Source organism: Patagioenas fasciata, chromosome 2 (assembly GCF_037038585.1).
Source record: "Patagioenas fasciata isolate bPatFas1 chromosome 2, bPatFas1.hap1, whole genome shotgun sequence".
In the NCBI taxonomy this organism is placed as follows: domain Eukaryota; kingdom Metazoa; phylum Chordata; class Aves; order Columbiformes; family Columbidae; genus Patagioenas; species Patagioenas fasciata.
The window spans coordinates 112,747,560-112,764,053 of record NC_092521.1 but is presented as its reverse complement, the minus strand read 5'-3'; the positions used below and the strand labels follow the sequence as shown (position 1 = coordinate 112,764,053).

Below are 16,494 nucleotides of genomic sequence, written 5' to 3'. Positions count from 1 at the left end.
AAATTCAGAGTGTATACACAAATCCTGAATTTCCAGCCAATCCCAGCTCATCAAAAGCAATCAGAACAATGTTATAACTATGGCTAATTTGCCCTCAAGGTGGACTCAGATTAGCAACACTAAAGACTGACCAAACAACATAACATCTGCCACAAACATATGGCTCATATTTCTACATAGGTTCTGATCTCACTTTAGAAGAACAAAGAATGAAATATTGAACCCACTTTATTAAGAACATGTCCAAAATTTTTGTTTTGGATTAGTTCAGTGTTAATCCATGCTCATATATACTCACACACTGCCTCTGGACTTGCTAGCTCATGTATCACCACTTCTGTCCCTTTTAGGATGGATGCACAAGCTGGGCTATGTTTCCATAAAGGATTTGTGAAATACTTTTATGCTATGAAAAATAATATCATATTGGAAAACGTAAAGCAGATTTTGTAACAAACAGATATTTTATCCACCTATGTCTTCTAGACCATATGCAACATGCACATACTCGTTCAGACTGAGCTACTCATTCCATCAATGAGAGAAAAAAAAATATTGCTGCAACTGAATAGACATAGCTTAATGCAGTGTGATCTTACTAACTTATTTAAAAAATATTTTTTAATATACATTATATTTTTTTGTTACCATGTTACTCTATTTTACTGTACTGTTCACAAAGCCTTGTGTGGAAATCTAGATAGATTTTGACTTCTGTTATTAGTTATGGTGCTCTAAAAGACTACTCAGCAGTGGGCCTTTGTAAGATAAAACTGATTTTCTTTTTTAGATGCGTGAGAAATAGATACTAGACAAGTACAGTATCTAATCTTCCGTTTAAAGAACAGTATAAATGAAACATCTTAAATACTTGTGTGCTACTGAATATCCTGAAGGCAAATATTGTACCTGGGAGAGAAATTTCTTAATAACTGCTTATTTTTTTCTTTTTTTTAATATTTCCACAGAAAGAGGTGGTGAGTGTGAGCTAAATCTGTCCTTTCCAAAGAACAAATTTTTCTTGTGTTAGCATTAGGAACATGTTTATGGTGTGGTCTCCTCAATCAGGTAGCGCTTTTGTTCTCCCTGAGGATGCGTAGGAGTTGCTCTTCTCTTACTGAGTACTGTGGTTGTTGAGTGCTGTAGTTTATAGCTTCCCCAAGTTGTAAGCTTTCAGCATTTCTAGGTAGCTGAATATGTCTCAGTGTTTGCACCAGGTGCTTTCTTGGGAAGGGCAGATCCTTTCTCAGGACTTCATCAGATCTTTTCTTAGTATCAGCAGAGCTCTGTTGAAGTCACTTCACTACTGCTTGTTTATAGTTGTGGTGAGTTGTCCCTCTAAATAGTGATATCCTTATAATAATCTTGCTTGTGTTTTATTTAATTGGGACATTTCTGAAATTGCAGAGCTTTTAAAATTATTTGCATTATTTGTTGCTATGCCTTCCCTTGGGATTTTTATCTTTAGAGACTTCTATTCCGTGGGAAATGAGGATGATAATTCCATCTCACATTTTATGATCATTACAGACTTCTTATACATGAAACGTTATTTCAGATAGAGAATCCAAAAAAATGCAGGTACTCTGTTTCCCTTCTAAGTTATAATGATCAGGTAAACAGATGTTCCAAAAATCAAGATCACTCAAAACTAAAACTTCCTTTGACACTGTAGATTGCTGAATTTTAATTTAGTTGAAGTTTTAGCCTTTATGTAATCAGTTCACCTCCATTGTGTACTGCATTTTGTGATCACTGGCAGTACATCAGGGATGCAGTTCAACTTCCGCATCAAATTGTCAAGGTAGTAAGTCGGCATGATATGTATGTCCTCGCTATTGCTGTGTTTCTGTCTAGTGATTCAGGTCCACTCCGCATTGCAAAAACACCATCACCGCCAGAGGAGGTCTCTCCCCTGCCCAGCCCTACTGCTAGTCCCAATCACATGCTGGCACCAGCATCTCCGGCACCAGCCCGGCCTAAGTCACCCACACAGGTAAGCGGAAACCTGGCAGGAGAAACTGGCCTGTTGTGCAGTAAAAGACAGCTGAGATGATGTATATGGTGGATTATTCATCTAGACAATGACTGAGAAATGACAGGGAGGCCACTGGCTCTGTTGCGCTCTATTCTGTTCATTGGTTGTTCATCCCCGTATCACAAGCATGGGTGGAAAGTGGTTTTTATATAAGGGGAAGTGAAGAAAATTAAAGGTGCCCAGTGAACTGGTAGGACTTGGTATTGACAAAGCAAAACACTTCTTTAAAAGTTGCATAGTGTTGAAGACCTGTATCCCAGCAGTAGCTGTTAAAAAAAACTATTTATAAAACCCTCTGGTGAATTTCAGCACATTATATGTTGCTACTCTTAATTCATCTTCAAATATATGTTTATCCTGGAAAAAAATTAGCCAGTGAATATCACTGGTCTGGCCAACATGGATTTCCCTCTAAACAGTAAATAATAGAGCTAGCTTAAATATTGCTGTGCTAATTGTTGATAATTAAAGATTTGATGGTTGTTATTAACACCAAATTGAGAAATTAGATGGTCTTGGAGTCATTTTTATTCCCACCAGTATTGGTGAAATAAAGAATCAGTTTCATGAAAGGCATCATCTGCAGCGTAAGGGTTGTACCTGATAGTTCACGCACGTATCAAACACAAGACTTGTGTTGATGGGGAATAGCTTCTGTGCTGATTGTTATTTCTGTGGGGGGAACACATCAGAAGAAATTTAGTCTGGCATTTGATTATATGTAAGCACACTTGTTTTTTCTGGTGTCCTAAAACGTGACACCTCACTGCCTGAATATTCATCTCACACAAATCAGTTTAGTCTTACTGGTGCCAATGATGTTACGTCACTATACCACCTGAGGATTTTAATGGATTTTTTTTCTCTGTATTTTGACAGGTTTTTAAATTATACAATAATATTTGGTATTATTCCAAGCAATTATTTTCTCATAGTTATATGAATCTCTGGAGAGCAGGGGGAATTAGTAACCTAAGCACCTGTGAGGTGCTGTGGTTCCCAGAGATTATATGCTCATAGCAATAAGTAGGCTTTAAACAGGTGAGTAGAGACAAAATGCTATTGCTAAATGGGAATGAATTTAAGAAACCAGAAAGCTGCAGAGGCCTAGTTCTGTGCAGCATCATCCTTCCAGCCATGCATAGGAGAGGAAGTGGCTTGCACTGTGTGCCTATCACAGCAAAAGAATATCAGCCAAGAAATGCCTTTGTATGAAATCTTAAATCTTAAGTTGGAATTAGTTTGAAACAGAGAGTTGTTTTGCTTCTCCCACAGTGTATATTTCAAGGCATTTGGTGGTGAACAACCAAACAGTTCCTTTCAGTCCATGGCTTTTTCCTGCATTGAAGGTGAAGCAGCAGATACAAAAACCTAACACAAATTGTTTAGGCCTAGATTAGAGCTCTTTTATCCTTGAACTAGTCTGTGACATTTTTGTTGTCTGCCTAGCTGAGGAAAGGTCCACCAGTCCCACCGCTGCCCAAGCTCACACCCACAAAGGAGTTGCAACAGGAGAACATCATTAACTTCTTTGATGACAACTTTGTCCCAGAAATCAATGTGACGACTCCATCACAGGTAAACTTCAAAGGGTGCTGTATGGGTCCAACTTGCAATCACCTTGAGTTCTCCAGGATCTTGGCCTTAGCTCTGATTTCCATGGGGAGGGAGGAGGAAGGTGTAGGTAGAAGGCAGAAGCACAGTCACCATTTTATATTATCTTGAGAGGGTCAGACATACAATAATTTATCTTTGAATTATGCATAATCACTCCAAAGGGCTAGCGTTGCTAACATTGAGTAAAATTAGAGATTTCTTGAGAGGCCTGACTGAAAATATGGTGAAACGCAGCTATGTTTGACATCTGACTGAATCCAGATTTCATTATAAGCCAAGAGTTCATCTAGGATGCTTTTTTCTAATCCCAAGCATCTCAAGTGACACTTTACAGCAATTCTTGGTTATTACTGTTTCTTCCATCAAAATCATAAAAAGTATTTCCTAGAGGACATGCTATTTCACGTTTAAATCAATGCTTTGCAGGTATTAAAGGCTGCTTCAGCTAGATTAATCATTCACTTGGTTTTGACTCATAGAAACATTAGTTACACAGCAGAGAAGTGATCAAAATTACTTTTATCCCATTATTATGAAATTTTTAAAAATTGTATATAACAGAAAAGCCAGACTTGTGCAAAATGAATCTGTATAATTTGTATTCAGTTATTCAGCTTTTATGCAGTTTTGGTAACTGGTGGTTGTTCAGTAATGGACCCTTTCTATTATGGTAATTACAACTCTGAAATCTGAGCCTGTGTCTGATAGGCTGGGGAGAAATATTCAGATCTGAAGCTAACGCAGAATGTTTATGAGTTTTTGTTTTCATGTGAATTATTGTTTTTGTACTAATTCATTTGACAACACAGGAGAATTTAGTCACAGCAATGAAAACCAGAATTATTTTAGATAATTTGAACACATGATGTTTTGTTTTCTTGTGGAGGGGAGAAAAAGGCATTACCATCCATAGGGATCTGTTTGGAAGAGAAAAGCATTATTTATAGTTAAGTCCCCACACAATTAAAGAATTAATGGCATCTGCCAGTACGCGGCCACTGCTGGGCCCTCCTGCTGAAGGGAGATGGTGGGTCTGTTCCATCATTGTACCCTGACTTTGTGGGAGTATCACTGGCAGCGTGAGCTTCGATATCAGTGGTAAGAGTCAGTGTAAACTGTGCTAGATGTGTCCCCTGCATTAAATACTGTACCCGCCTAACCTTCACCTGTCAGACCAGCCAGGGAAGCGGAAATGGAACTGGTTTGCTTTTTCATTAAGAGCTGACACTGGAACGTGGCTTTAAATGAGTGTAAGTCGCATTTCCAGAATCTTTACATCCTTTCTATGAGAGATTGATATAAAACTGGGATGGTGTAATAAATGTGGCGTACGCTCCTGAGAACTGGAATTTTTCAGTTGTCTCTCAAGTTAAAATTCATCTGGCAGTTCTGATGGTCCTCAAAGATTTCCTGTGCCTTTTCCATCCTTCATGCATACATGTCCTCTGAGAGGTACAGCCTTGCTTCTGCCACAGCTGCCTCTTTCAAATGTGGCATTCATACATGCTTCATCATGCTATGGTAGCATTAACACAGGATGACTGGCATGCCTTCCTGTCACAGCTTTATCTCTTATTGAGGGATTTCCTGAAGTTCCTGTTTCTCCTAAATCTCCATCTAACGTGATATCTTTTTATGCTGTAAGTTTATTTGGGACTTTGCTCCTGGAGTTGCAAGTGTTCCATTCATTTTGGTCACAGGGTAACCAGTAATGGTAATTTTTGCAGTCACTGATCAGTACCCTGTCACTACAGGTACTTAGCTGTCATCACGCGTGGCCTAAGTGAGATTCCCATTCATTTGATTCAGTTCTCGTAAATAACAGTTTAATTCTCGAACTTCACTGAAAGATAATTCACTTTTCCATCTACATCTCTTTCTGATTATATGCAACCTAATGCTGTGTTGTTTCATCAAGCTGTATGACCATACGAATACTAGTGCCTCAAGGGCACATGTGATGACGTCTAAATACAATGTGTCATCTAAATACTAGTATCAGACCACTTATCTGTCATCACCAGTGTCCAAAAGCAGAGACCAAGGAAGAACATAAAACAAGGGAGTTGGTACTCCTTACACTCCTATCTCCTGTCGTCTTCTAGGCACCAGCCATTTGTTGCTCAGGGACTTCTTCAACATGTTCTCTATGTATTTAGTAATCCTGAAGAGACTGCTTTGCCACAAATTTGTTCTGTCTTTCAGCATGTGTAAATTTTTTTGCATTCATGCTACCCGATGGCAAGGAGGTCCCCAGCTGAACTCTGTGCCATGTGGGCCACCACCAGCTTTTCTTTATTCCACATCTTCCCTCATCAACTTCGCTGCCATCTGCCTTCCTGCTTTGGAGGAGTCATGGAGCAGCCAGACCCCAGTGCCTCTCATGCCAGTGTAGACCCCGCTCACATCCCCACTTGCACTCCTCTTCCAGACTGAGGAGTTCAAGGCTACTCTGTCATCTTTCCATAAATTAGAGAAGCTATTTCAACCATGTTTTCAGGTGACACAGAGAGGTCAGATGACTTGTGGAATATGGAAGCTGTTAATTACCTGCATTTGAACATTTGTTTATCAATAGTAACACTAATTTGGAAAGTTTACACTCTTAAATGTTTTAATAATAAAAATGCTTTGTTTGTTTATTTTACTAGTACCATAATAATTATTATCATCTCCTAGTATTGCTGTTCCCACGACTGCCCCGTTGTTGGATATTTCCCCTGGCTTATACTCTGGTCGCAGTCAGGAACAGGACATTGAACTATGTGATCTGGCCCGGTGTTACCATTCTTGCATAAGATAATGTGTGAATGTGTGTGTACAAATGATTTCACATGGTACCGTTTCCAACCTGAACACTTCCCAAAATAGCATTCTAATGAAAACTTTGGTGTCGACTTAATCTGTACATCAAAACACAAGCTTGTCTCACTGTTGAATAAACACTGACCAACTAGAAGTGGACAGTACTAGCCTTGTTACCAAAACCATGATGCTTGCCTAGAATATTTATCATTAGGGATAATTACATCTCAGCTACATTTCCATGCTGGTTAAAATTTTATGTTGAAGCACCTTAATTATTTGCTCACGTTACTTTACAGCGGGAAAGTCCTGTAGCCCATTGAACCAATATATATATTTATAGTCACCTCAGAGGCCTTGGCTAATTCATTAATTGCAAACAGAAAAAGGCTCTACCATGTAATCCAGTTTTGTAAGAGCAGATCAGTGTAGCAAGACTTAGTGTTATGTAAGATATTTCCTAAAGTTCAGAGCTAAGGGTAGCATTAAATGTCAATTGGTATTCATGTTCAGAATTGAAATTTAATTCAAATGCATTTATGTCCTTCTATACTGGCTTTTTGCTAATGTTTGTGTTTGGGGAGAAACTCACTTATTGGAATATATGGACGCTGGGTGCCATTTATGTAGTTTTTAATTCTGATGTCTGTCTCAAAGCACTTTAAAAGGGCCTTCACAGTCCAAGGGTGAATGCTCAGCACTTTCTCAAAAAGGGTTGCTATTTGTATAGCCTGAAAAGACAAAGCTGCACTACAGAGAAAACAAAGACATCCTAAGAATGAAGGTCATAAAAATAAAATTAAAGTAAAATTAAAAGTTACACTAAAGCTCAGGGAAGTCTTCAGGGCTTGCACCACAGCTAGAAACCCTGTGATATGTTGTTGTTTTTTTTTTTTCTTGGGCCTCTTAATATTTTGCTGCCCATGGCAGCTTTTGAAAGATGAGTTTTTTAAGAGTTATGTTTCTCTTCTAACAGAATGAAGTTCCTGAAACTAAGAAAGAGGAATCTTTGCTAGATTTGGACTTCGACCCTTTCAAGCCAGAAGTTGTATCAACAGGAGTTACTCATTCACCCATGTCTCAGGTATGTCTTTGCCTTGAGGTAGGCGAAGTGTATGAATGCAACATGCTGTGTTCGGTAGCAAAGATTTGCCTTGTGTACTAATGAGCAGTATATCTGCAGTGTCAGAAAAACTCCATCTTCCTGAGCAGCTCTAGTCAGCCATGTGTCTTTCCCCTTCAGTAACTCTGTACTTGTTTATGTACTGGAAGCAGATGATGTTGTGAGGTGGTAAAATGAGATGTCTGCCACTGATAATGGTTGCTGGTACCTTGGCCTTGACTTTGCCATGCTGTTATTTTCCATCTTTACAATATCTCTTAGTGCCAACATTATAATTCTCCAACACCTATTTTTCTGACATTTTTTCTGTCTAGCTTTGACTCTTAATGTCTGGAAAGGTGCCTTAGGGGACCTAGGTCTCCTGGAGTCAGCATGCAATTGCTCTGCTGTGATGGAGTTTCTGTACCAAGCAGTGAATATGATCTGAGTGGTTTTGCTTTTAGAAATCTATTTTAGACCTAACCTCAAGGAAAATGAGAGGATGGAATAGGATGCGTCACTGCAGGATTGTGTTAAAGAAATTCTGCATTCTATAGTAATATTTGCCATGGTAGTTTCTTGCAGCAATATTAAAAAAAAAAAAGGCTATTTTAAGATCCAGAACTCACCCTCACTACCCGCAGGACTGTTGATACAGTAGGGGAGTTCTTCTGGCCAGCAGAGCTGTATGTCTATGTTGTACACAGAGAAGGAAACATTATTAACACACCCTTAGCAAAACCTATTATCCCTGTGGCTATCACTAACCTGGCTTGTACTTTGACGCATGAGAGGGCTAATCCGCTGTTCAGTAATGTGGTGGTAGAAAAGGAGTGAGAAGACAAGAAGCTTTAAGGCCGAGATAGTCCTGGTTCTCTGCTGACCTCTTCCTCAGTTAATTAATTTCTTAGTTGGTGTGCAGTCCTAGTTATGTAATGAGATCTGTAGTGATCTCTAATGGGTTTTGCACTGTCAGAAGAATAGTGTATTGTCAGCACTCAGAGCATTAGCTGAACTTTCTCATTGTGGTTTGCTAGAAGTGTTTAATTATAGCAGAGACTTTGTGCATCTTTCTTGTTGTTTTTCTTGCTCCTTCTAAACAGGGAAGGGGAAAGGGAAGGAAATTGCTTGCCATTCAGCAGTGACTGAAAACTCTAGCTGTGACATTGCTTGTCTTGTAATAATGCTGTTTAGAGCAGTGGGATCATTAAACCAAAGACATTTAGCGTTTGTGACAGAGCACATTTGACCTGATAACATGTTGTACAGATTGTAGAAGAGTTTGTTACTTTACTGAAAAATAGTTGTTTTAGATTTAAATATACCATGAAATACATTATATAATTTCATGTAGAAAAGCACATTGTTAGTTTTCATCTGGGTGCCTAGGAAACATCCACTGAGCACCTTCAGTCTCTCCACTCCTTTCACCTTTCCTCCTAACATATATATATGAGAAGGTATGATCCACATCCATAAGAGCGTGAGGATGAGTCAGAGTACTGTGCTTCCATAAGAAGGGAAGACAACCTTGAAGTCTGGGTCTTGGTCTCACTGGAAATGGCAGGGTCATTACTGTGGCAGCATAGACAGAATGAAACCTGTGGTTGCAGTCTTTGGAGAGCCCTGTGTTACCTTGCAGGGCGATAAAGAAGAGAACCTTAAGTGGTATTTCTATATGTGTTTTATTTTTGCCTCAGTCGCAGATATTTTCCTCTCAGCAAACTGCTGAAGTAGTGACGTGAAGACAGGAGTAGTTATCTGTGCCATGATGCCTTGGGAGGCCGGGCATGACTTCCCTGTTGATCATTTAATTAATTACTTCCATCCACTGCTCTACCAGGATGATCAGACGACAGTATGTGAGCCCCGGTCTGCCCTTCCTCACTTACTTTTCTGTTTCCACGGCTCCTTCAAAAGTGGACTTTCTAAATGTGCCTCGCCCTCACCTCCAATCGCAAGCTGCACTCTGTCTCACCTTTCCCTCAGTTTGTTCCTTCCCCTTCATGCTCAAAGTCTCACAAACAATGAAAGAAAATTAAAAAAAAAAAAAAAAAAGCAATCTCCCCTTCCATGGAGTAGGATAGGACATCTAGGGTTTGTACCAGTTAGCACTATGAGAACAGACCTATCATTTCTCCTTAAAGCTCGAATGTTCAGCTAATAATGTTACAGCAGAATAAGCATGTACACTTGTGAATTACATACACAGAAGATTCACATACCTGGAGTTAAACCAAATTAAACCAATTGAGAAATGGCCGTTAATGTTAGTTTGCTGTAAATCTGAGTAATGAGTTATTACTGTGTCTTTTGTTCGTGAACACAGAAGTTGTTCGGAGAGCCACTCTGTACTTATAAAATAAGAAGCAGGCAAGAAACGAAGCTAACTGCAGCAATCCTTTCTGTCAGGCAAATGTTAGATGTCACATTTAACATCTGAAAATTTCAGGAACAGTTTTACATTTTCCTTCATGAACATCTTTAGTTTTTGGTTTTCATGGACTTCAACCTAGATGTAAATATATCAGAGAAGTTTTGAAGCATTCAGCACTTCTGCTGAGACATCAGAAACATTTATTACTTAACAAACTGAACAAGCAAATTAAAACATCGGTCAACTTTCTTGTTTTCTTTCCCAAAAACCATGCCATTTTCCTTCCTGGTGTCGGAGTTATGAGAAAACCCACTTGTTCTCAGTAGACAGCTGAACAATTTTTAACGGACTAAAAAACCTGACCCATGTAAGCTCTTTAAAGCTTACACCTTGCAAAGACTCCTGTACCTGGTGAAAGTCATTCAGTCAGCAACTCAGAATCTGTTACTCAACAACATGGTGGTGCAAGTTGGCTGGAAAAGCAACAACTGCTTTGAAGTGGGAAATACCACAATCTGTTGCATCCTGCCCTTCTTATTTAACCAAAACGCATATTATGCAGATATGTACCCAGACATGCGCACACACACATGCTCTAATATAGAAAATATATATGTATTATAAATATGCATATAAATAAGTTCTCTCTATTTAGTTAAAGGACACAGTTATGTATTATGTTGAACATACAGTATATGAAGAGTGTTTTTCTAAGAGCCTGTTTTTTCCGCTCCTTTTTTCAGACATTGCCATGGGATCTATGGACGGTAAGCCTGACATTTAGCATTGTGAATTGGGGTATTTCTGTGCCTTTGATTTTGTAACACCCTAAGTGCAGATTTCCAGTGCTTTTACCAAAAACCACGATAAAGAATTTATAGACCGTGACAAACACTTTGAAGTATATGGAGCCACTAGGGGTCTTTTAAAACCAACAACAAAAAAAACCAATCTCTGTTGTTTGGCCTATAAAACCTAAATTATGTCAGAAATCTAGGTTAAGAAGATTCACAATCATTACAGCTAAATGTGTGTTGCTTTTATTCTCATGCCTGAATTACTGCTATTAGAGGGTATGAGTGGATGCTAGTCACTTGTTTTAATTATCTGAAAGTGTAGTTCCTGAGGACTTTAACCCAACAAACAACCATTTTCTCAAAATTCAGGAGTGAAGAGTGAATTTAACTTGTCTTTGTGGGCATTCAGTGAATTGGAGTTATTCACAAAAGCTGCTGCTACTTTAGGAATCTGCATGAATCCTTCCTTCTTCCTCTTGGTGCCAAATCAGATACAGTGATCTGCAGGAAGAAAACAATCCATTTTTTTGAGCTTTCTTTTGACTTTTTGTCATGGAGATAGCTGGGTTGACTTGACACGGAGCCTGGTACACTCATTTTTGACCTTTTGCAGCATCAGTCAGTGCAGAAATCTGTGGATGCTTCTAATGCATTCAGATTTGCAGCACTGTTTTGTGAGCACATGGCGTATGTGATGTATATTAAATTCTCATCTCTTTCTATTGTGAAAGGTTAAATAAAACTTGAAAAAAACAGTCACGTATGCAAGCTAGGCAAAATTTCAAGGCTGCCAATGTCTAGATCAGCTAAAATAGCACAGAAATAATTTGAATGTATTGCTCTACATTTATATTAGATAGCTTTGTCAATGTCTTCCTTTTACACAGTTTTATTTATAGCTTGTTAATATTATATATGTATTCAGTATTATAATTCTTTTCCTCTTTGTTCCAGTTAAAAAAAAAATAGAGTAAGTAGTGAGCTTCACAGCTAAATGTTTGAAATTAGGGATACTCAATCTTTTACTGAGTTTGTCTTAATAAGTTGAGCACAGAGCAGTTGTTTATCTACCTTGCAGAATTTCTGTCTGTTCAGATTGGCAGTGTGTACAGCAGACTTTGTGACCTGATGCCATACCCTGTGCGGATATAAATTCACCTACATGGCACAGAGTGATGGAGAATGAGAGCTGCAGGCTCAGGGCCCTCTGCACTGCCTGAATGATGCAGTGATGCCTTAGCATAAATACAAGTAAGCTCCACTGCTACCTGTATTGTTTCCTTCCTTGATCACTGTCTCCCAGAGCAACCCCTCTTTTCAACTGAGATATAATAGAGTTCCTGTGATAAAAATGTCAGTGGCTCACAGAGGAAAGCAAGATGTGATAAATATTCAACATACATGTAGAACTTCTTTTATAATGTAATGCAGAGGCTGGGAGCATGGCTTAAATTCAGAGGCCTGTGATTAGTCTTAGAACTGCTGCTGTAAAAAAGTACATAGTGCTTTTATTTTCTGTGTTTTATGTGTATGATTTTCTTCTGTACAGACAAGCAGCGAATTGGTGCAGCCGGTAAGCAAACCTCCCTCCAGAATCGTAACCACTCTAGAGACATGCTGTAATCAGTGTGGTGTAATGTATAGTTTTCCGATTTTGTCTATCAGTGCTGCTCTTTTACATTGCAATCTATTGCCTCCAAATGTTGCAAACCACATAGCTTTTCTTTAAACAGCTTAATTTAGTCACTTTCATTCTTTAAATAAAAATTGCTCTAGTAAAATATAAATTTTGTGTTTTCTCATCAAGTCCGCCTTTATCTTTTTCATCTTGTGTTTTTTCTTTGCTTTTCTGTCTGCTTAAAGCCTGATTCTTCAAAAAGTCTTTCCCTGTGTAACCTGATCATGGAGGAAGCCCCAAACAGTGGGTCATCAGAAGATGTTAACAGATATCAGACTGATCTAGGTTCACTCAACTGGGGCCTAGATGTTAGCACACCCAGTGTCAGCCAGGAAATTACTGCAGGTGGCTCTTTGCTTTTCCCTGGGGCAGAGCAAACCTCAAGCGAATCCACGGGTGCTCTGCCTGCTAGTGTTTGGCCTGCTGTAGGTGAGCAGGAGGATGCTGCACCAGGGTCAACTTCTGTAAACGAAAACCAGAGGACTTCATTGGAAGACCAGCTGGATGCCAAAAATGTCCCATGGGAAGACATGGTGACCAATCAGCCTTTAGAGAACATAACCAGTTTTGAGACACCTGTCCTGGGAACTGATAGCTTGTTGGATGAACCCCTCCCGTGTGATGCGCGAAAGGCAGAGGAAGAGCAGGAGGAAGACGAGTGGGCAGGTGTCAAGCCAAGTGAAAAGGTAGAGACCAGTGCTGTTCACTACAAAGAGGTAGAAGGTACAGAGGAACTGGAAGAGCGATGTTGGAAAACCAAAGAAAACAGTGAGGCAGAACTTCATAAGGGTTTAGCAAAATCAGATCTTGAAGATTTAGACAGCACAGAAGTAGAAAGTTTACATGAGTTGGAACATAATGATGGGGATGATGGGAGAGCTAATGGTGCAGATCTAGAAAACCCTAGGGAAGAAGAATTCAAATGGGTTAATGTCATTGAGGAGACAGATGGAGAAAGACCATTGTTGAGCACAGGGTTAGAAGGTGGAGACAAAACAGTAGTGGACAACTGTAAAACTATAGAAAGCACTGGTGCTGAACCTGAGAGAGTCTTTAGTATCTGGGATCAGAATCATGAAAGGACATTTGAGGCTAGCTTAGATCACACTGACAGTGGTACTGGAGAGAGTACAGCCATGGAGTGTATAAACATGATGGCACGTGTTGACCTAGAGGTAACTGACCGCACAGAAAAGGACCCTACAGATACTGGAAACGTTCTGCATGACGCTGAATTATTCAGTGCAGAAGAGTCTGGTAAAGGAACTGAAGAAAATAGCATCAGCCTTCTCCCAAATGGTAGTGGTGCTGCTGATGGTCAAGGTGCTGCTGAAAAAGAGTGGCCATTGCTGCCCGAGACAGCTGATGCTGCTAGCACAAGCTGTGGCAATCCTTGCCTAGATAATGCGAAAGACCAAGTGACAGGTAGGACGGCAGCAGCAGTCGCTGAAGAGCATCTTAGTAGCAGTGATGTTCCCGAAGCCTTGGAAACAGACCCGTGGCTGGCAAACTGGGATCCAACAGTTACTAATGATTCCTGGGGTTTTTCCAATCTGTCAGATGGCCAAGCCAATGGATTGGATAATTGGCCCTTTTTCCCCAAGCAGCAAGACTTGGAGGAAGGTAGCACGGAAAATGCTTGGTTAGGCTTTAATGATAAATGGTCTACACAAGACCTAGGAGAGACTGCTAACAGCTGGGGAGAAGTAGGTGCAAGCACAAGCAATAAAAGTCAGAAGGCACCAGTAAAACAAGGCTTGCCTGAGGAGCAGGCAGGCATTAGCAATCCTGGACCGAGCAAGGAGATAGCTAGACCCTTGGCTCTCTTTCAAATGGGAAATTCCAGAAATGCTAGCACCGAGAGTTCAACTAGTCCTAAAGACAATGAGGCCAACAACTCAGATTTATCTGAAGATGAAATTGCTAACCGGAGATATGGATTGTTGTACCAGGAAATTGAGGCTGATAAAGAAGAGGTACCTACCCCAGTGTGTAGCTTAGTCTAGACAAAGAGTTCCTTAGGCCTTGCATAACCTTGTCGTTTACAAACAATCCATTTGTGTGTTTCCCACTGCCTCTCCTAAGCCCGTGCTATGCTTTTTTTGAAAAACTGCCATGCAGCTGTTCATAGTGTGGTGCCCTTCAGCCGTGTAGTGAAGCAGGCTGACAAAAATGTGTTTCGAAATGGTGAATGAAGCTTTGAACTGTGAAGGCACGTTGTGTCTCACACGTTTTGTGTTATACGTATAACTTTAATTGTTACCTAGTCTTTATTATTATTATTTTATAAAAAAGCTTAAGTTACGCTACTTTTTGTTTTTGTGGTTTTCCTTAACTCTGTGACACCTGTTAACAAATAGCACTTTTGTCAAATTTCTTGCTGCCTTACCCTTCATTTTATTTATTTTTTTTTTAATGTCTGACCTACTTTTTTTTTTTTTTTTTGCAAATAAAAGTGTTTTGACTCATGTTCTGATTTAGTAAACAAATAATAATTTGTTCTGATCTTCACTTCTACTTAGGCATCCAGCACAGCATTTAATGGATTTGCACAGGTAAGAAATAAACATGTTCTGAGATTATTTTTTTCTGTGCTGTTAGGAAGGAACTAGGACTGGCTGTACAGTTTCAGGAAATCTGTTCTACAGACAAGCTGCACAACAGTTTCATAGTGGCTCATAGTGGCTCAGATCCAAACCTGTCTTTTCTCAGAAATTATTCCTAGATGTGACTAGAATGACGCTAATACTCTTGGTACTCCTGACCTGACTGAATTTAATAGCAAAAGTCAGATTACCTTAGTGGGACTGTTTTTTTCCTCCAAAAAGGACTGGTGCTCTTTTATGGATTTTTCTCACAATCCCCAAATCCTGTCAAGTGTGGTTTCCTCAGTTTCATGTACTTTCAGTGACTCTGTAAGTGTATATGTAAAATGAGTTTTGTTTCTGCATCTTTATTTTCATTTAAGACGTAATTTAATCCGAAAGTTAAACCTGAGTTATTTGTTTGCTGCACATGAAGATTCCATGTTTCTGCTTTCAAATTCCAGGGCTGTGCAAAGATCCCAAATTTCAGGTGGATAACCTGGGCCCTCATTAGTTTCCAGCATCCTTTTAGAGACTGACTTACCCACAGCATACTCTGTATACCATTTTTTAAAAGTACCCCAAAAGGCCAAGCTTATACAAGGGTGGAAGTGAGTCTTTCAATGCTTAACAATTCTGCTCCAGAATGTGTAAATTAGTAAAGGAATCCAGAAGGAAGGGGCAAACCACAATGCTACTATCTCTAATAATTAAGGCAAAATGTTCGCCCCAGGGAAATGAAAATTCGATGCCCCCACTGCAGTAGCAAAAGGTTTTGGCCCATCAATATTGTGCAAATTAATTGGTTCTGGAAGAGTAAGATGTTGGAAAACAGCTCCATTTTTGTACCTTCTTAATGCGGGTAAAACATTGTATCTGTAATTACTGTAGTTACCCTTCAAGTAAACGCCTAAAATCTAGAGGATGTGAAAGCAGGTTAGAGCTAGTCTGCTCCCAGGGCACGGGCACATACGGTCTGCAAGAAATATTTTGAGTTTCACAATTTAGAAGTGCCTTGTGCCTGAAACAAAGTCCATGCAACTCTCATGCATTTAAGGAAAGGGTTTTCACTCTCTTTAATAACATTGCACAGTTTAGAAGTGCAGAGTATGTAATTGAAAAAGGAATGTCTAATATTAATAGTGCTTAGCTAATAATAGTTGTTATTAATACCCATTTAGATAACCAGTTTCTCATCTTGTTCTGTGTGAATTTAATTATGACTTTACCTAAATAAACCATTTAAAAAATCAGGTCTTTAATAGACACTGGCAAACATACTGTCTCAATTATTTTTGCATCATTGTTTTTCCTTTCTATATCTAGGATACCTCTGCGTTTACAGTGCAATTGAACGAGAATGTGGTGGAGCCTTTGGTAAGTGGCTTTTGCTTAATTTTTAAATGCCTTGCAAAAAATTGCACTATTTTTCCTTTGTGCAAAGATAGTTTCTCATTTTTTGTGTTTTCCATTCTCTAAATCACAAAAAATTGTC

The 16,494-nt window shown here is 39.3% G+C and overlaps 2 protein-coding genes across 11 annotated transcripts in view; both read left to right on the top strand.

Moving 5' to 3' along the window:
- LOC136098724 (amphiphysin) overlaps positions 1 to 16,494 on the top strand; it is a 161,137-nt gene that overhangs the window by 125,008 nt on the left and 19,635 nt on the right. For 7 of the 10 annotated variants that reach the window (XM_071804753.1, XM_071804752.1, XM_071804750.1 and 4 more), the window contains exons 10-17: positions 1,858 to 1,996; positions 3,488 to 3,616; positions 7,437 to 7,544; positions 10,683 to 10,706; positions 12,286 to 12,309; positions 12,600 to 13,100; positions 14,937 to 14,969; positions 16,326 to 16,376. In XM_071804753.1, coding sequence (XP_071660854.1) covers positions 1,858 to 1,996; positions 3,488 to 3,616; positions 7,437 to 7,544; positions 10,683 to 10,706; positions 12,286 to 12,309; positions 12,600 to 13,100; positions 14,937 to 14,969; positions 16,326 to 16,376 — 1,009 coding nt within the window. The remainder of the gene's footprint in view (positions 1 to 1,857; positions 1,997 to 3,487; positions 3,617 to 7,436; positions 7,545 to 10,682; positions 10,707 to 12,285; positions 12,310 to 12,599; positions 13,101 to 14,936; positions 14,970 to 16,325; positions 16,377 to 16,494) is intronic. The other 3 variants (XM_065832366.2, XM_065832365.2, XM_071804747.1) reach the window with 2 other exon arrangements.
- Positions 13,107 to 14,874, top strand: LOC139827244 (uncharacterized). The gene has a single exon (XM_071804754.1). The coding sequence runs from the start codon at positions 13,551 to 13,553 to the stop codon at positions 14,418 to 14,420; it is 870 nt and encodes a 289-aa protein (XP_071660855.1). The 5' UTR covers positions 13,107 to 13,550; the 3' UTR covers positions 14,421 to 14,874.

What these genes read in the sequence shown, in the direction of transcription:
- LOC139827244 (XM_071804754.1), top strand. Translation starts at nt 13,551, where the DNA reads ATGGAGTGTATAAACATGATGGCACGTGTTGACCTAGAGGTAACTGAC.